The 19,663-nt window shown below is 40.4% G+C and overlaps 1 protein-coding gene across 11 annotated transcripts in view; it reads right to left on the bottom strand.

Annotated features, from left to right (window-relative positions):
• The window catches only part of GRIK1 (glutamate ionotropic receptor kainate type subunit 1), a 467,817-nt gene that overhangs the window by 132,531 nt on the left and 315,623 nt on the right, over positions 1–19,663 (bottom strand). For all 11 annotated transcript variants that reach the window (XM_061419459.1, XM_061419725.1, XM_061419550.1 and 8 more), the window contains exon 4: positions 17,962–18,143. In XM_061419459.1, the coding sequence (XP_061275443.1) occupies positions 17,962–18,143 (182 nt within the window). The remainder of the gene's footprint in view (positions 1–17,961; positions 18,144–19,663) is intronic.

Raw genomic sequence — 19,663 nt, 5'->3', positions numbered from 1 at the left:
TCAGACAATTCATTTCCGAGTGTTAGACAAGAGCCCAGTTTTGGGGACCGGAACGGGATCCCCTTTCCTGCAACAGGGTCACAAGAGTCAGACAGGACTGAGTGACTTTCACTTCATTTCACTTCTGTCTCCATAGTTATATGAACCAATTCCTCATAATTAATCTCTTCAAGTACATTTCCTATTGGTTCTGTTTCTCTGGAGAACCCTGGCTAATACAGAGAACAATAGAAAAATACTAAAAGTCCTACATAGTCTGCATATTTATGGCATTCCATTCTATCTAGATAACACAGTCCTTAAACCAGTGAGGGGAAGGGTGACTGACCCTAAATGAAGGCTTTCTCTGTATCAGGCTACTATAGATATGCCACAAGACTATTCTATTGTTTCAGTGGTTAGAAAATAATTATAGTTTTTTTGTAGTTAAAATGAATTATTAAGAAGCAGAACAAAACTCATTGCCAGTTGACTCTTGGAAGAACAAGTCTAATGACCCCTCTGTTATTAAGACACTTTGAAATATCAGTTCAGTTCAGTTCAGTTGCTCACTCATGTCTGACTCTTTGTGACCCCATGGACTGCAACATGCCAAGCCTCCCTGTCCATCACCAACTCCTGGAGTCCACCCAAACCCATGCCCATCAAGTCAGTGGTGCCATCCAGCCATCTCATCCTCTGTCATCCCCTTCTTCCCCTGCCTTCAATCTTTCCCAGCATCAGGGTCTTTTCCAATGAGTCAGTTCTTCACATCAGGTGGCCAAAGGATTGGAGTTTCAGCCTCAATATCAGTCCTTCCAGTGAATATTCAGGACTGATCTCCTTCAGAATGGACTGGCTGGATCTCCTTGCAGTCCAAGGGACTCTCAAGAGTCTTCTCCAACACCACAGTTCAAAAGCATCAATTCTTCAGCACTCAGCTTTCTTTATAGTCCAACTCTCACATCCATACATGACCACTGGAAAATTCTTAGCTTTGACTGCTGTTGCTGTCCTTTATTGGCAAAGTAATGTCTCTGCTTTTTAATATGCTGTCTAGGTTGGTCATAACTTTTCTTAATAGTTCTTGTCCAATGACTGTGATGGCACTACCTCTCTAGAGTTTTTACAACAGAACCTCATGGCTTTGTTCACAATAACACTGACTCTTCTTGATCTATGCTATTGTTCTTGGGAAAGATTACCTCTTGGATTTAGATCAGTAAATGTTATCACATACAGCCTGAGCATCACAAAGGCCATATTTTAGTTTGTCTTGACAGCCCTCATTCAAGTCTAGGTGAAGATAGTTTGGGGGTCTAATTCCTGTGATTGGTGAGAGAGTTGGTCTATAAGACACTTAGAAAGTCTCTGGGTAAAAGTCTTTCCATAACGTGTTCTGTTATCTTAAGATGCCTATGTTACATTTCAATTGAATTATTTTCCAGAAGGCAATGCAGAGATATGAAGACAGAAACTCACAAACTCTCAGCATCCATTGCTAAAAGCAATTCATATGTCACAAATAATTGGCATAATGCTGCTACCATAGTAGCAGAACCTTAAAATGGAACCTGAAGTGCTCCTAAGCAATTTTGAGGCATTCTTGTAATATTTATAAGGGTTTTTATTACTGCATCTTTTCATTGAAAGATAGGTGTCTTTGAAGTTCATATTGACTAACCTGAACTGTATTGTTCCTTTTATAACCTTCTCAATATCAGGATAAATTCTATACCATCAGACATAGTTTTTAGTCAATAATTTCAAATGAACAGTTTCCAAATGTGTGACATGTGATGTGGCTAAAATAATTGCTTTACCCCAAGATAGAAATAAGTCATTTCAGCATAGGAATAATCTTCAGGAAACAGTTGAATAATACCAGGCCTCAGAGAAGCAATTTTGAGAAGAAGACTTGATCTCTAGGGTGTAACTCTTTCTCACCTGCCAACTATAGTACTTCTGGCTGCAATTGTACTATCCTCCGAGCAGAAAGCACCTTGGACAACACAATTTTTAACACTGGTCATCAGTAGAACAAGCTAGGTATAAGCAGGGCCTTAGATCAGTTTTTATTGATACAAAAAGGAAAAGATACTCATATTAAGGCTTCCCTGGTGGCTCAGATAATAAAGAATCTGCCTGCAGTGAAAGAGGCCCAAGTTTGATCCCTGAATAGGGAATATTGCCTGGATAAGGAAATGGCAACCCACTCTAGTATTCTTGCCTGGTAAATCCCATGGACAGAGGAACCTGGTGGTGCATGGGGTTGCAAAGAGTCAGACATGACTGAGAGACTAACAATCATACAACACTAACTGACTATGACATATCCACAAAGGGAACAGTGGAATGTAAGAAAAATAGCCCTGGATCCCTAAAAACCCTGATATACAGAAAACCACCCGTCTCCTTAAAGAGTAGGCTGGATAATGGCCCTTTAAACATGACCACATCCTAATTTCCAGAATCTGTTAATATGTTACTATACATGACAAAAGAACTTTGAGGATGTGATTAAACATCTTAATTTATGGGAGATACTCTGGGTTAGGGCTTCTCTTGTGGCTCTGATGGTAAAGAATCTGCCTGAAATGCGGGAGATAGGGTTCAATCCCTTCAGCTAAAGCTCCAATACTTTGGCCACTTAATACGAAGAGCTAACTCATTGGAAAAGACCCCGATGCTGGGAAAGATTGAAGGCAGGAGGAGAAGGGGATGACAGAGGATGAGATGGCTGGATGGCATCACTGATTCAATGGACATGAGTTTGAGCAAACACTGGGAGATAGAGAAGGACAGGAAAGCCTGGCATTTTGCAGTCCATGGGGTTGCAAAGAGAAGGACAGGACCTAGAAACTAAACAACAATGACAACTCTGGCTTATTCAGATGGGCCCAGTGTAGTCACAAGGGTTCTTATAAGATGGAAGCTGATGTTCAGAAGGCAGAGAAGTGACAGGAAGGTGGAAACCGAGGGAATGCAAGGCAATGTGATGTGGGACCACAAGCTAAGGAATGAAGACAACGTCTACTGGGGTCGCACAGAGTGAGACGTGACTGAAGTGACTTAGCAGCAGCAGCAGCAGCAGAACTGGAAAAGGCAAGGAATGATTTCTCCCAAATCCTTCAGAAGGGATATAGCCCTGTCAACACCTAGATTTTAGACATCTGACATCCAGAACTGTTGGAGAATAAATTTGCATTGTTTTAAGCCACTCCATTTGTGATCATTTGTTGTTAGCACCGCAACAGGAAGCCAACACACCTCATTTGTTCATCTTTATGGCCTATGAGACTGCACAATTTTGGTGTATTGATATCAAGAGCGTGTATCAAAAGGAAAAATGGGTTGTTTGAAGTTGAAAACTTTCTAAATTTCTCTGTGCGTCTCCACTCACATTCATATACTAACCACACACATGTACACAGATACAAGCTACCCACAGAGAGACTCTAGGGTTCCCTTCCATTGGGAGATTGTGCCGTGCAATCTATAAATCCAGGCCACTTTCCCCCTGCCTCCAAGTGAAAACAAAGAAAGTCAAAGCTGTTCCACCAAGTGTTGGTGAATGGAATACCTGTACTATTTGGGAGTGTCTTTCAGTCTTAGGTACTATATAGGCTTCTCTTTCCAGAGGTCTGGTCAGAAGAAGAAAGGAAACTGGTACTAATAGATATTAATAAGTGAATTGGAGACCATGGGGTTTAGTTTAGCTTCAGAAGGTAATCCTACTAGAAGAGCCACATGGCATCATCCATGTGCAGAAAGAAAAGATTATGCAGTTTAAGGGGTTTGTGCTGCTGACAACAGGAGCAGGGGAAAAAAAAAAAAGATTTCCCCCTGCCAAAATGAAATAGGCAACCTGGCAAACAGGAGAGAGTAAAGCTTCTAGACTTCCCTGGTGGCCCAGACAGTAAAGCATCTGTCTACAATGCGGAAGACCCGGGTTCGATCCCTGGGTTGGGAAGATCCCCTGGAGAAGGAAATGGCAATCCACTCCAGTACTATTGCCTGGAAAATCTCATGGACAGAGGAGCCTGGTAGTCTACAGACCATGGGGTTGCAAAGAGTCAGACACGACTGAGCGACTTCACTTAACTTAACTTAAAACTTTTAGAGGATTACATGAACCCAAAGGATAAACTTTCTGCAACATTCAGGGGAAGCTGGTGGAAATCTGATGTGTAAGAGGACCAGAGTGGAAGAAAAGTTATAATAGCAAAGAATATGTAGCTGATTCACTTCATTGTACAGAAGAAACTAACAACACTGTAAAGCAATTATATTCCATTTTTTAAAAAAAGAGCTGAATGAATCTAGAAGCTGGAAAGTTAACAGAGAATATGCTGCATACACTGCAATCTTTTCACAATAAGTTTTTTCTTAATGGTGGTGATAAAACCTCAAATTTGCCTGAGGGTAACATTTTGAGGGAGAAATAGTCATGAAATCATTAAATGATGATCTTCTTGGTCTCATGATATCTTTGTAGCATACAGAAGTTATGATCTGGGTCCTGTTTCTCTGCCTTTTTGGCTTTTCGGATGACTTTATTTTGTAAATTTATCTAATAGCTATCAGACTTAGAAAATAATTATTTGTATCAGTGTTCTTCAGGGCACTAGACTCTCCAAAGAACTTTGTAGAAAACACCAATGTCTGTACCCATCACTAAATATTATGATTTATTTGGTCTAAAGTATGTTCTAGGCATTGATATCTATGATACCGATACTCTCCAGGTGATGCTTACACATAGCCAGAGCTGAGAATCACTCATTTATATCAACCAAGCATATTTTAAAGCTGTAACGATAATGATCAAATCTACTATTTGATAGGGCTTCCCTGGTGATTCAGATGGTAAAGAATCTGCCTGCAGTGCAGGAGGCCCAGGTTTGATCCCTGGATCAGGAAGATTTCCTAGAGATGGGAATGGCTTACCCACTCCAGTATTCTTGCCTGGAGGATTCCACAGATAGAGGAGCCTGGAGGGCTATAGTCCAAGGGGTCGCAAAGAGTCGGACACAACTGAACAACCAATACTTTCACGCTATTTCACTTCACAACATGTCCACTACCATTACATGTTCTTTATCTGCTACTGGGGAGGAAGAGTTATCATCAATTTACAGATTTGAAGGATACAGCATGGTTATAGTATTTGAACCCAAGTATGACTTCAATCCTGAACTCTTTATGTATTTATAATAGGAGGTCAATGTGGGAAGGAAGTCAGGGATTTGTACAAAGTCTTTCTGGACTTCTAGAACCCAAATAAAAGCATATGGTCCTTGGTGAGAGCAAAGGTAGAAGGACAAGAACAGGATCTTTATCTTAAGGAATGAATCCATCAAGCCAAGAAAGCTCAATAAGCTGCCCACTGATCTTTGTTCAAAGAGCTGCACTCCACTCTAAAAGGTTGTACCATGGTTGATGTCACAGGTACTATGAGGAGTCTTCCTAACTTTTCCTCCTACTGTCAGGAATTCAGACCTACATGGCTCTTCTACTACAACATCTCTTTACATATTAGAATTAATTTGATCCTAATTTTAAATCCCTTTAGTGATCTTTCAGGAACTTTAATCTCTTTAATGTAATAAGCCTTCATCAAGAAAGGAGAGTTTGTAAAAAGAATAGTAATGAAATTGTTAAAATTGTGTAATACATACAATAATAGTTATTTTTGTGTTGTTGTTCAGTCGCCAAGTTGTGTCTGATTCTTTGTGACCCCATGAACCGCAGCACACCAGCCTCCCCTATCCTTCACCACCTCCAGGAGCTTGCTCAAATTCATGTCCACTGAGTCAGTGATGCCATCCAATCACTTCATCTTCTGTCGTCCCCTTCTCCTCCTGACTTCTATCTTTCCCAGCATCAGGGTCTTTTCCAAAGAGTCAGCTCTTTGCAGCAGGCGGCCAAAGTATTGGAACTTCAGCTTCAGCATCAGTCCTTCCAATGAATAATCAGGGTTTATCTCCTTTAGTATTGACTGCTTTGATCTCTTGTGTACTTGTTATAATGGTAATGTACACAAGATGTGGGGGACTTGCATGACACGCTAAACAATGTGGCCTTTATGATTAAGTCAATAAGGGGGTGGGAGAGAGTACTCCGGAATTTCAAACATGAGAGGGATAAGATCAGATATTTTATCTAAAATGAACATTTTTTTTGAGGCTACAAAGAGGTTGGATGGAGTAAAAGAGAGGGAGGGGACTTGTGACCAAGGGATCAATTGTTCTAGTACAGGAGGAAGATGATGAAAGTGATGGAGAAAAGGAGGTAGAATATGGAACATATTTAGAAGGCAGAATCTTCAGCATTCAGTAACTAATAATAAATAAAGGAGAGTCCTAGGTTTCTGGCTTGAGTACTTGAATGGTATTTCTAGTTACCAAGACAGGGACCAGAGGAGAAACAGGTTGGTTGGAGGAAGGATGAGGAGGAAGATGTAATGTGTTAAGTTTGGCATGGAAATTGAATGACATCAGATGGGATCTTCATGAGCTCACGAGACAGTCATTCAGGCTGAAGGAAGGTTTGGGAACCACTACTGTGATGTGGTGGGGGAGGTGACAGGGCTAGAATTAGGATTGGGAAGCACTGTATACTCTTGTAGTTTTGTCTAGATACCCTACCTCTAATAATACTGATGATGATTATCCGTAACATGTGGAATATTTCATGTGTCAGTGGGGAGCTGCTTAATGCCTTTAAGGTATTGTCACATTTAACTATTCTCAAAACAACATGAGTTATGTGCTGCGACATTCCCATTTTACAGATACAGCAAATAGCAAGTTACTAAGTCCTCTACTAAACAACCTCATCCAGTACATTGGAATTTTCCATAGTTGTTTTTTTTTGTTTGTTTGTTTGTTTTTAATTGAAGTATAGTTGACTCACAGTGCTGTGTAGATTTCAGGTGTACACCTTATATATATATATATATATATATATACATATAATATGCAATATATAATATATATTATTTTTCAGAGATATAATCCTCTCCTTTTTAAAATTAATTTTTATTGCAGTATAGTTACTTTACAATGTTGTATTAGTTTCTGTTGTTGTTCAGTCACTAAGTCCTGTCTGACTCTTTGCAACCCCATGGGCTGCAGCAAGCCAGGCTTCCCACTATCCCCCAGAGTTTGCTCAGGTTCATGTCCACTGAGTCAGTGATGTTATGCAACTATCTCATCCTCTGCTGCCCTCTTCTCCTTTTGCCTGTGAGTCTGTATTACATAGCAAAGTGAATCAGCCATACATATACATGCATCCCCTCTTTTTTGGATTTCTTTCGCACTCAAGTCACTACAGAGTGAGCTATACAGTACGTTCACACTAGTTATCTATTTTATACATAGCATCAGTAGTGTATATGTGTCAGTCTCAAGTATTTTATTCTCCCCCTTCACCCCAGTACAGTCTTTAGCACATTGAAAATATCCAATATGTGTTAGCTGAATAAATGGTGACATTTACATCTTACAGGATCACCCTTAAGACAAAAAAATGTGACTAACAGTCATGGGGAAAGTAGGGTGGAGTGATCTTTTTGATAGAATCTCACATTTATCATTTTGAATCTTGCATGTATGATTCTTGCAGCTTCCTTGGTGGCTCAGACGGTAAAGCATCTGCCTGCAATGTGGGAGACCTGGGTTTGATCCCTGGGTTGGGAAGATCCTTTGGAGAAGGAAATGGCAACTCACTCCAGTACTCTTGCTTGGAAAATTCCATGGATCAGTCAGTTCAGGTCAGTTCAGTCGCTCAGTCATGTCCAACTCTTTGCGACCCCATGAATCACAGCACACCAGGCCTCCCTGTCTATCACCATCTCCCGGAGTTCACTCAAACTCACGTCCATTGACTCAGTGATGCCATCCAGCCATCTCATCCTCTGTCATCCCCTTCTCCTCCTGCCCCCAATCCCTCCCAGCATCAGAGTCTTTTCCAATGAGTCAACTCTTCGCATGTGGTGGCCAGAGGACTGGAGTTTCAGCTTTAGCATCATTCCTTCCAAAGAACACCCAGGACTAATCTCCTTTAGAACGGACTGGCTGGATCTCCTTGCAGTCCAAGGGACTCTCAAGAGTCTTCTCCAATACCACAGCTCTAAAGCATCAATTCTTTGGTGCTCAGCTTTCTTCACAGTCAAACTCTCACATCCATACATGACTGCTGGAAAAACCACAGCCTTGACTAGATGGACCTTTGTTGACAAAGGAATGTCTCTGCTTTTTAATATGCAATCTAGGTTGGTCATAACCCTCCTTCCAAGGAGTAAGCGTCTTTTAATTTCATGGCTGCAGTCACCATCTGCAGTGATTTTGGAGCCCCCAAAAATAAAGTCTGACACTGTTTCCACTGTTTCCCCATCTAGTTCCCATGAAGTGATGGGACCAGATGCCATGATCTTAGTTTTCTGAATGTTGAGCTTTAAGCCAACTTTTTCGCTCTCCTCTTTCACTTTCATCAAGAGGCTTTTTAGTTCCTCTTCACTTTCTGCCATAAGGGTGGTATCATCTGCATATCTGAGGTTATTGATATTTCTCCCGGCAATCTTGATTCCAACTTGTACTTCTTCCAGCCCAGTGTTTCTGATGATATACTCTGCGTATAAGTTAAATAAGCAGGGTGACAATATACGGCCTTGATGTACTCGTTTTCTTATTTGGAACCAGTCTGTTGGTCCATGTCCAGTTCTAACTATTGCTTCCTGACCTGCATATAGGTTTCTCAAGAGGCAGGTCACATGGTCTTCTATTCCCATCTCTTTCAGAATTTTCCACAGTTTATTGTGGTCCACACAATCAAAGGCTTTAGCATAGTCAATAAAGCAGAAATAGATGTTTGTCTGGAACTCTCTTGTTTTTCCATGATCCAGCAGATGTTGGCAATTTGATCTCTGGTTCCTCTGCCCTTTCTAAAACCAGCTTGAACATCTGGAAGTTCACGGTTCATGTATTGCTGAAGCCTGGATAGAGGAGCCTGATAGGCTACAGTCCATGGGGTTGCAAAGAGTTGGACACGACTGAGCGACTTCACTTTGCATTTATGGATGGTTGAAGAAGTAGGTATAGTTAACATAACAAAGTGATTTCTAACCTGCTTCAGTCTTCAGGCCTCTTTATGGAATCTGATAGAAGCTATGGATCCTTTCCCCTGAGAAAGGCATGTGTCCCCTGAGGGACACAGACATCCTTAAAATTTTAAATAGAACTGCGGTTCATTGACTCTACTTGGGCTTAAGACATGCTTTGATACAGTCTTCAAACTCTTTATGTGATTCCTTTTACATTGCCCCCAATTCCATTGCAAAGATAATTTCTCTTATTGCCTATTACAGCCAAATTTTGATGTAGCTGGAATTAAGCATTAGAGCATTTTCTGAGGCATATATGTGATTTTTATTACCTCTCAATTCAGATTGAAACAAATCTAAGTCCTTTTCCAAATCTACTCATTGAAGATTTTAGAGAATTCTCAAAAGGGCATCTTGTGCACTAAGAATATAAACAAATTGCAAACCCCTTCAGGAAATCATTGATTATTCATAAAGCTCAATTAATTCTTGTGTATATTTAATAACACACTCATATCTATGACTGTTCCTTACAACCCAAACTAACTATGTGCTCAGGAATTGTAAATAGATTTTAATATCAGCCCGAGAGAAACATAATTAGGATAGGAATGTGCTGCCAAAATAATTATATAACATACTACAAATTATCATCTAGTTAGTATAAATTGAAATTCATCACTATTACATTGTCAGAATTTATACAAGTAATGAACTTATCATCAATTAAGTATCTCAAAGACTACTAAAGGGCTCTAAAAAACCTTAAAAAAGAATGAACTGCTTAATTATTTCCCCATTTCTTTGAAAGTCAACTAAGTACAAGGCCATGCGCAAGTTCTTTATGTCTAGACACTAGTAAGAGGATTGTTGCTCACTTGTATGCATGGGAGCTCAGAGCTGAAGGGAAGATTAGCAACAATTAGAATAGAATCCAACAATTCTTTTTTACAGATGAGCTGACTGGGTTGAGAGGAATAAACAGACTTGTTCAAAGTAGAACATTAAGAGTGTCTAAGGAATTCAGATCAATGGCACTTTAGACCCTGGTTTGAAATTCTAGCCCTCACCCTGTAACCTCATTTTTCTCATCTGTCACATGGGATATTTTGAGACAGTAAAAAGATGTCATTTTAGTCAATACATAGCCTATTCTGACACACAGTGTCTACCCAATAAATGGTGTTTAGTTTCTCCTATTAGGAGAAGAAAAGAATTTGCAACTCACGACTTACAGTCCAAGATTCTAGTCCCAGTCCCTTACCACTGTGGAAAAATTGCTTTGTGGTCTCCAACCAGTATATTGGCATTGGATAGCTAAAGTCTTGTGACCTTCAGTTTCAAGTTCTCTTTTTGCCTTAAAGTGGCAAACATTTGGGGTTTTGTATTGTCTTTGCTGTTGTGTCTTTATCACCTTTAATCAGTGCTCGACAAATAGGTGTTGGATGAAAGAATAAATTGCTCTGCCGTGTGCCTACAATGTTCACTTCTGGGTTTCAGCAGAAACAGCATTTCTTGCGGACTTGTGTAAACTAGAAATGATTGGATATTTGAGAATCAAGGGAAATAACAGCATTCAAGAAGCAGAAAGCTTAATTAAAGTGTGTTCCAGGTGCCATTACTGGAAGAATCATTTGACATCTTGATGCACACAATAGCAGTAGAATAGGATACTTTCTTTTCCTTTTAAATCCTGAGACAAGTTTCAAATCGCAGCCTAGCCACTAGCTAGTTCTGTGACTTTGGGTAAGTTATGAAACCTCTCTGAGCTCTGTCAGTTTCTTGTATGCAGAATTTTCTCTGCATACAAATTGAATGATTCATTTAACCTGCTTAGCACAGTACCTGGCACACGATAAGTGTTGAGTAAAAGGTAGCTTCTTTGACTTATTTTATGCATTCTATGACTAGAAATAATGGACTTGGAGATCTGACTTCATGGATGTAAGTTCCAAACACAGGTGTGCAACCTCTTAGCATGTCAGTATATACTGCTTAATTTGATGTCTTCTGTCCTAAGACATGAAGACTGATGGTGTTTCTGTTCAGTGAAAACATGAAATGAAACCCATCTAAAACATGAAATTATACCTCTTGCCTTGTCACAGCTGTTAGGCATAGCTTATATGAGAAAAAAAAATCAATGCACAAAATTATTTGATTAATCAGCATTGACATTGCACTTCCTAGCAGAGGGAAGCAGGGCATTAAAAAAAAAAAAAAAGTGCATTTTCTGCCTGGCCTCATTTTTATGTTAATTGAAACAAAAGAAAAAAAAAAACAACAAAAGCACACAAATGTTGATGGGAGAAAATGCAATATAATTCTACAAAATATTTTGGTACTAAAATGTTTTATGGAGACTAATGGCTCAATTATAGCTTAATGCTTATTGCCACGAGTGTTGTAAGGGAGGAAAACATCTCCCCTCTGATGTACTTGCTCATGTAAACAAGAGAGCAGGTTTCCCGAGTCAGAAACAATATGTTCTCACTCACCCAGTGGCCACTCTCTGTCTCAGAAAATCAGTCCAGCCCTAGAGCAGTATCCCAGCTGGATGGAGCACCATTGCGTCCCCTCCCTCCCCATCAGAGGACCATTAAGTTCCCGCTACTTATGCTTGAAATAGTGACTTGCTTTCTCAATCCTATTACAGGGTTTGAAAACAACTCTGCTCTTCTCCAAAGAAGCACATTTATTTTCAGGTCGTAAAATACATTTTATTAGCTCAAACGTATCACAGTTAATAATACAGGACTTTGGGGTTGAATGAAACCTTGCTTTTGAGGAAACTGAGGCACAGAGGACTTGTTCACTGTGCCTGACAGAGCTGAGAGTTCAGCATACTGAGTGGGGTATAAGAAAGATTATTTATGAAGAGCCTAAAGCACAGTTCTTGGAACATGCGTTTTATTTATTCATCTAATAGAAATGTATTGAGCCCTTATTGTGTGTTAAATAATGTAATTAATATGGGGGATTTAGGAAAATGAGACAAAGAAGGCGTCTATCCTCTTATATAGAAGAGTATAGTAGGGGATACGGATAACAAATGGATCAATGTCTTTCATTAATTATAGATTTTTATTAGAGTTACAAAGCAACTAAGTAGAGTGCAAGGTCACAAGAAACGAGAAACAAGTTCCTTCTTTGGGACTTCCCTGGTGATCTGCCTTGCAAGGCAGGGGATGTGAATTTGATCCCGGGTGTGCTAAGTTGCTTCAGTCATGTCTGAGTCTTGGAGACCCCGTGGACTGTAGCCCACCAGGTTCCTTTGTTCACCCGATTCTCCAGACAAGAAAACTGGACTGGGTTGCCATTTCTTCCTCCAGGGGATCTTCCCAACCCAGGGATTGAACCCATGTCTTCCACGTCTCCTGCATCACAGGCAGATCCTTTATCCACTGAGCCACCTGGAAAGCCCCTCAATCCCTGGTGGGGGAATTAAAATCCCACAAGCTGTGTACTGAGCCCACATACTTGGACTAGAGAATCCGTGCGCTGCAACAGAAGATCCTGCCTGTCACAACTAAGACCTGTTGCAGCCAAATAAATAAATATTTTAAAATAAAGAATGAGTTCTTTCTTCTTTATCTCCGAATGATTAATCACAGTGGCTTAGGTGAGGACAATTTTGGAAAAAGGTGTTGGCAATTGCAAGTGCGAAAGTCATACAGAAGGAAAAGAGGCCATATTACATATCCAGGCAGAGTGTCCCTGAAATAGGGTATTGGAGGCAAAGAGGCTAGAGGAGGGAGGGTGTGTTACATTACATAGGTCACAGGAATTTGCATTAAGAGCATGCTCGGTTGATAAAATTAATACTGTCCCTGAGCTTCAATTTTCATTTGCAAAAAAAAAAAAAAAAAAGTACCAATTTTATCAAGGGCTGTAATGTTTATGAAAGGAGAATGTTGCTTATCACCCAGCATGGCACTAGACACATGTTTGGAATTCCCCACCCAGAGTCCTCCTACCCTGTGCCTCATCTTTATCTGCCATCAGCTACTCTTGGTAGAATCACACTCAGTGGGAATGAGCGGACGTGAAAATGTGGTGGACTGTGAGGAGTCATGGGGAGGAGAAAGAGACTTGGGGGAGGTGGAAGTCAGGAGGAGCTGTTGACCTGGGATTTCGACATTAAAGGTGGATTAAGCCGTGCTCGGCATCCTCTGAAAGCAGCAGGATGCCTGCTGGGAGGTGGTTGGGGGACAGGGGGCGAAGAAGACCCCTAGTGACCTGATGGGTCCCACGTGTATGTTGACGCTTGTTGGGGCCACTCTCAGACTGAAGAAATTCACAAAGACAGTTTGTTCACATGAGAGCTCTGCTCCTCCATAGCCTAATCAAGTCTTGACATTTGAATTTCTAACAAATTTTTGGGAAATAACTTTTCAGATTCTCATCATATAGTACTTATTCAATATGAATAGAAATAATTACTTTGCTGAAGTGATTAGCATGGCCAAGAATAACTATAGACTTTCTTCAAGTTTTTACTTTTAGATAAATGTCAAATATCTTCCTTAAAGTGCAGTGGATTTCTCTTCTCTAAAGAATCATTAAAAAGTAAAATATGATGAAGGTGTAGGGAAGTACAGAAAAATAATGAGAAATGTGCATGAGAAGAAAGCCAAGTTGACCTGGCAGAGAAAATTTTCTCAGCAGTGATTGTAGTCACCAAAGAAGTAAAAACTAATAATACTAATTTCATCTAAAGGAGAAGAGCAGTAACTGGTTGTGTTTCCCCCAGACATTGCTGGAAGCCTAGTTCAGAATGGAAGGCTTCTCCACTCTAAAATGGGGGCCCTTTACGGTAAAGTAGACTCACAGTTTCTGAGATCAGGTGGTCTGCCGACCCAGTCCTGCAGTTCAGAGAGTGACCTTGTATGAAGCACTTAACCCATCTGAGATCAGTGTGGTCAACTCTGAAGTGAAAATGCTAAATTTACCTCAGGATAAACTGTGATAAACCAGGAAAAAGCAGTCAATCCTAAAGGAAATCAACCCTGAATATTCACTGGAAGGACTGATGCTGAAGCTGAATCTCCAATACTTTGACCAGCTGATGCAGCGAGCCTACTCATTGGAAAAGGCCCTGATGCTGGGGAAGATTGAAGGCAGGGAGAGAAGGGTGTGGCAGAGGATGAGATGGTTGGATGGCATCACTGACTCAGTGGACATGCAATTGAGCAAACTTTGGGAGATAGTGAAGGACAGGGAAACCTGGCGTGCTGCAGTCCAAGGAGTCTCAGAGAGTTGGAAGTAACTTAGCGACTAAACAACAATAACAGCAACCTGAGATGACGTGAGATGACATACAGGGTGTCAGATACCATCTTTGGCGTCTCTGTGAAAGAGATGAGTCTCTTTCCTTCCTTCCTTTCCCTCAGGAGAAAGAGATAGGTTAAGTGGTGGCTGGAATAGGACCCTAGACTCCTGAATCCTCAAACTCCCTGGAGATACTCCACAGACAGGAAAGGTCTCAGAAAAAGCTTCTATATGCAGTTGCCCAGAGCTAATGGAGCAAGTTCAACTGAATCACATGGAGTATCCATTCACACAGAGTGCCCCACTTTGCCCAGAATAGAAAGTCCTAAGGCCTTTTTTTATAACTTTTCAAACCATAACAGCCTCTTGGAGGTCCAAATGAAACCCATCCAACCAACCTGGGTCCTTTGCTTTGATTTCAAAAATGGGTAATACTTCTACCTCATGCAGTAAGATAAGGGTTTCATGTTGGAACCTTTTAAAAAGGTTCCCCTCCCCTCTCAATCTTTTCAGATCTTTGGTCTAGAACAAAGAGGGGATGAACAGTCTCTTCAATCACTTGCCCTCAGCTCCACAGCCAATTCAGACGAGTAGGGAAAGCAAATGCAAGATAAAACATGATAATACAGGGTGGAGAAAGAAGTGTTTGGGTCAATGGCTTGGGCAAAACTGAACTGATCCTATTTTTCCTTGACCCTACCAGACAATCCTTGAGAGGACTTATCTTGGATGATTTTCTGTGTTTTTATTTTCATTTAAAAATTTTCCTTTAAATGATGTAACCTCTATTCTACAAGGAAAGAATCACTTGTATCAAAGGAACTGTATATCCACATTTAGCAAAATAGTGAAGAAGCTAGCAGCCCCTTGCATGACCACCAGGCATTTCTCTTGCCTGTTCCAAGCCTGCCCTTTGGGAGAGATATGACCAGTTATGTGAGCCAAATAGATTTCTAACCAAGAGAAGCCTCATCAGCAAATCATCCCCTTAAATGTAACAGAAGTCCCTGGCTTCAGTTATAAAAGACTCTTGGGATAGGACGCTTCTTTGCATTTTGAGGGCTCTGCATAAAATCTGGGTGTTTTTCTCAGTTCTGGTCCACACTCCATTACACACTTTAATGACTGCATTAAAATTCTCAAATGAAGCTTTGGGATAAAGGGCAGCTGATTATATTTATTCACCTTTCAGCATTGACATCACTGCAATATGCTTGCTTTCTTTACTGAAAGGTACTTATAATATCCAAAGACGTGTTAATGGAACTATACTTTATAAGTAAGTAACTTTATAAGTAAGTAAGGCTAGTCTGCCTAACTGAAGAAGAAGCGTGTCACAGTGGAAAAACCACAAGGTGGGATAAAGGAGGCCGAGTTGGATGGATCACTCTGGAAAGTCATGTTACCTCCTATAAAGTAAGAGGATTCGCTTTGATGATGTCTATGATTGTTTTCAGTGGCAATTTTATAGGCATCCTGTGACTCAATGGCTTCCAAGAAATGCCCTTCAGGTATTAGATATAAGACTGGAGAGTCAAGCAGGACGACTGTGCCAAGAGATCTCTTCCAAGTTATTCAGAAACCCACAGCTCTGCATGTGCATGGAGGGGTTGGTCCACTTCTGAAATTAGTGTGTATTACCAGTCAACCACACAGCTCACCTAATACCTTTTAAACTAGTAAGTAAGTAAATATGTGTTATTCAGTCATGTTTGATTCTCTGTGACTCCATGGACTGTAGCCTGCCAGGCTCGTCTGTCTGTGGAATTCTCCAGGCAAGAATCGAGAGTGGGTAGCTATTTCCTTCCTCAGGGGATCTTCCCTACCCAGGGATGGAAATTGGGTCTCCTGAATTGCAGGCAGATTCTTTACTCTCTGAGCCACCTGGGCAGCCGGCGGACCACAATAACACCTTGTATCATTTTAGATAAAAACATTGCCTTAGGCGACAGTGACCACTAGAAAAACAGAAAGTCGCCAGTCTGGTCATGTGACTATAACCTGGCTACTTTTGCCTACTTTCCTCCAATTCAATACCCTGACTCTTATTAATGCTTCTATTTTATTATTATTATTTTATTAGCATTTGTTGAGGTAGAGTTGCTTTACAATGTTGTGTTAGTTTCCAGTGTACAACACGAATCAGTTGTATGTATATATATATATCCCCTCCCTCATGCCCCGCAATGTTCATTGTAGCACTATTTACAATAGCCAGGGCTATAGTCAATCTTAAATTGAATGGATAAAGAAGATGTGGTACATATATTCAATGGACTATGACTCAACCATAAAAAGGAACAAAGTTGGGTCATCTGTAGACCTAGAGACTATTTAACATAGTGAAATAAGTCAAAAACAGAAAAGCAAATATCTATATTAACAAATATATGTGGGATGCCTCTCTTGCTTTTCCCATTGTCTTTGTGGTAGAGTTTCTCAAGGCATTTTAGGCTAAATCATCCTCTGTTGATGGGAGAGGGGTGTGGACTTTGTGCCTTATAGGATGTTTAGCAGCATCCTTGGCGTCTAATTACTAGCTGTGAGTGGACTGCCACTGTCCCCTGTACGATGACCAGAAATGTCTCCAGACATCTAGAAGTCCCTGAGGGGTCAAATCACTCTGATTTGAGAGTCACTAGTCTAGGTTTTGGAGAAGGTGATGGCACCCCCACTCCAGTACTCTTGCCTGGAAAATCCCATGGACGGAGGAGCCTGGTAAGTTGCAGTCCATGCAGTTGAGAAGAGTCGGACACGACTGAGTGACTCACTTTCACTTTTCACTTTCCTGCATTGGAGAAGGAAATGGCAACCCACTCCAGTGTTCTTGCCTGGAGTATCCCAGGGATGGGGGAGCCTGGTGGGATTCCGTCTATGGGGTCGCACAGAGTCGGACATGACTGAAGTGACTTAGCAGCAGCAACAGGAGTCTAGGTTTAATCTTTTTTTTTTCTTTTAATTCTGAACTTTCTTGGGCATAAGACCAATGCTATACATCCCAAAATGCCCAGAAAGTATTGCTCTGTTGTTATCACTCTTAACATTACTATCATCTTTCATTTATAAGGTTTCACAATTTATCAAGTGTTTTCACCCACACTATCCATGGAGATCAATGCATGGCAGCTCAGAGTTTGGAACAAATGAGGAGAGAGAAGCATCTTTTCTGTGACTTGTCCCTGTTTCCCTTTTTTTTTTTTTTTTACCACACTTGTAATCTTGCATGTTTCACAGAAGAGGACTTGCCATGAGGAAGATGTATTTAGGACAAGTCAGGCATTGTATAAATAAATCTGGTGGGTTTCTAAGACATAAAAGAGATGCTTTATCACCTTGAAATGATACTCATCTCAATGTCTGCTGGCAAGATCTACTAATCTCTCAAGAAATACACAGGACCACACATCTGTAACTACATACCAACAGCTGGTTTCAAAGAAACCTGAGCCCAATGGCTCTTTAAAAGTGTTCTGAAAACTGCAATCTTCAGCCTAATTGAACTGCTGGAGTTTTAGCATGCCACACTCAGCGATACCGGATGGCATTTTCGAGAAAGAGAAATGAACACATTCCCCTCCTTTTCTCTTCCTCCCTCCCCCTCTTACCTGCTTAAGGATCTCAGCGGCTGTTTCATGCGAACAGTCAAATATCACGTAGAACTCCTTGCCTTTCTTCATTTCCTTGAGTAACGGCTTAGCATCTTTATTCCCAGAGGGCAGCTGGCGGATTTTGATTTTAATATTATATCTGGAGGGAGCTTTGATGAGCTCTTGCAGGCGAATGAGACCTAGAAAATGACATTCAATCAGGCAACAGACTGTTCTGTCCAGAATATTTGTTTATTGCCATTTAGAGTCAAACTCATATTATTCCCCCAATGTATCGAGAGGCCACCTACCTAAAGGTTGCACTATTGACTGCTTATTTATCATTCCTCTTTCTATGGTGGATCATATAATATTTTCCTTTTGTGGGTATGTGTGGCTAGAAGCACAATTTTCCCAAGAGGATTTTGAATTTTTTTTTAGAGTGCAATTGTCCTCTCCAGCTTTCACCACAAATCTTTTGCAAATCAAGTCAATAACTGTAAAATTTTGTAAACAAAATTTGCTTGATGTTTTCAAAGGTGCTTGAGGTGATGGATATACCGTCTTACTTAAAAACAAACAAACAGTAAAATACTAGAATTTCTTGGGACTATAAACCTCTGCAACCCTTTCATCAAATATTTATATATAACATACTGTTTTGCAGTTAATTAGTTGGGCTGTTCTATATCATCTTTCAGTTCCTGCCATTTAAGCTAATTATAAATGGCTTGTTTTTTCTTTCTAATATAATTGAACATTGGATGGGAAAATACTTTCTTGATTAAAAGAAAAGACCACTGAATACTTTAAAAGTCATGATAATAAGGGCAGAAGCATATTCTTTAAAAAATCTACCATTGGTGGTTATAGGAGTGTATACAGCTAACTCAACTAACTCGAGGAAGAATGTTTAATTCACCACAAAAATGAATCCAGTGAACTGCACCATTGTCTTAAACAGAAGTGTTTTACTAAGGTAAGACCAACAGCTATATAAAGCCTTAGTCTTATTTCCCCTTATGTTAACTGGCATTTGTTACACTGCACGATGTTGGCTCTTACTCAAGGACTCGCACTGGAAAATTGAATTTTTTTTTTTTTTTTATTACACAGCCTGTGCCTTCAGGATGTGTCAGCTTCAAGTAATCAATAGGAAATGCTAAGCTTTGTCACTCTTCAGATAGAAATCGTGGTATGCACCATGCAAGATAGAGCATATATACGCCGGCTACCTCTGGACTTGAGGCACTTTTACTTTTTTGTTTTGTTTATTTACTTATTTGTAAGAATCTGCCTGCAATGCAGGAGACCCAGGTTCTTTCCCTGGGTTGGGAAGATCCCCTGGAGAGGGAAATGGCAACCCACTCCAGTATTCTTGCCTGGGAAATCCCACGGACAGAGGAGCCTGGTGGGCTACATTCCATGGAGTCACAGAGTTGGACACGACTGAGTGACTAACACTCTCACTTTTACCCTTTCCCCTAGAAGCTACATTTTTGTGTCTATGATGCTATGAGTTCTCTCATACCTTGGGTAGGTGTGGTTCTGAAGTACAGTAAATTTGAGAGAAAGTTACTCTTCAGGGTCAAATAAACCAGCGCAAGGAAAGAAGGAGTTGTAGAATCATATCAAAATTTAGTGCTCATTATCCTTCTTAATTTTTTAACTTCCTAGGAACTTGGTTCTTTTCAAATCAGTGTGATTGAAGGCTCCCAGG

Source organism: Bos javanicus, chromosome 1, assembly GCF_032452875.1.
Source record: "Bos javanicus breed banteng chromosome 1, ARS-OSU_banteng_1.0, whole genome shotgun sequence".
In the NCBI taxonomy this organism is placed as follows: Eukaryota; Metazoa; Chordata; class Mammalia; order Artiodactyla; family Bovidae; genus Bos; species Bos javanicus.
The sequence above is the reverse complement of the archived record's forward strand: the minus strand, read 5'-3'. Positions and strand labels throughout refer to the sequence as shown.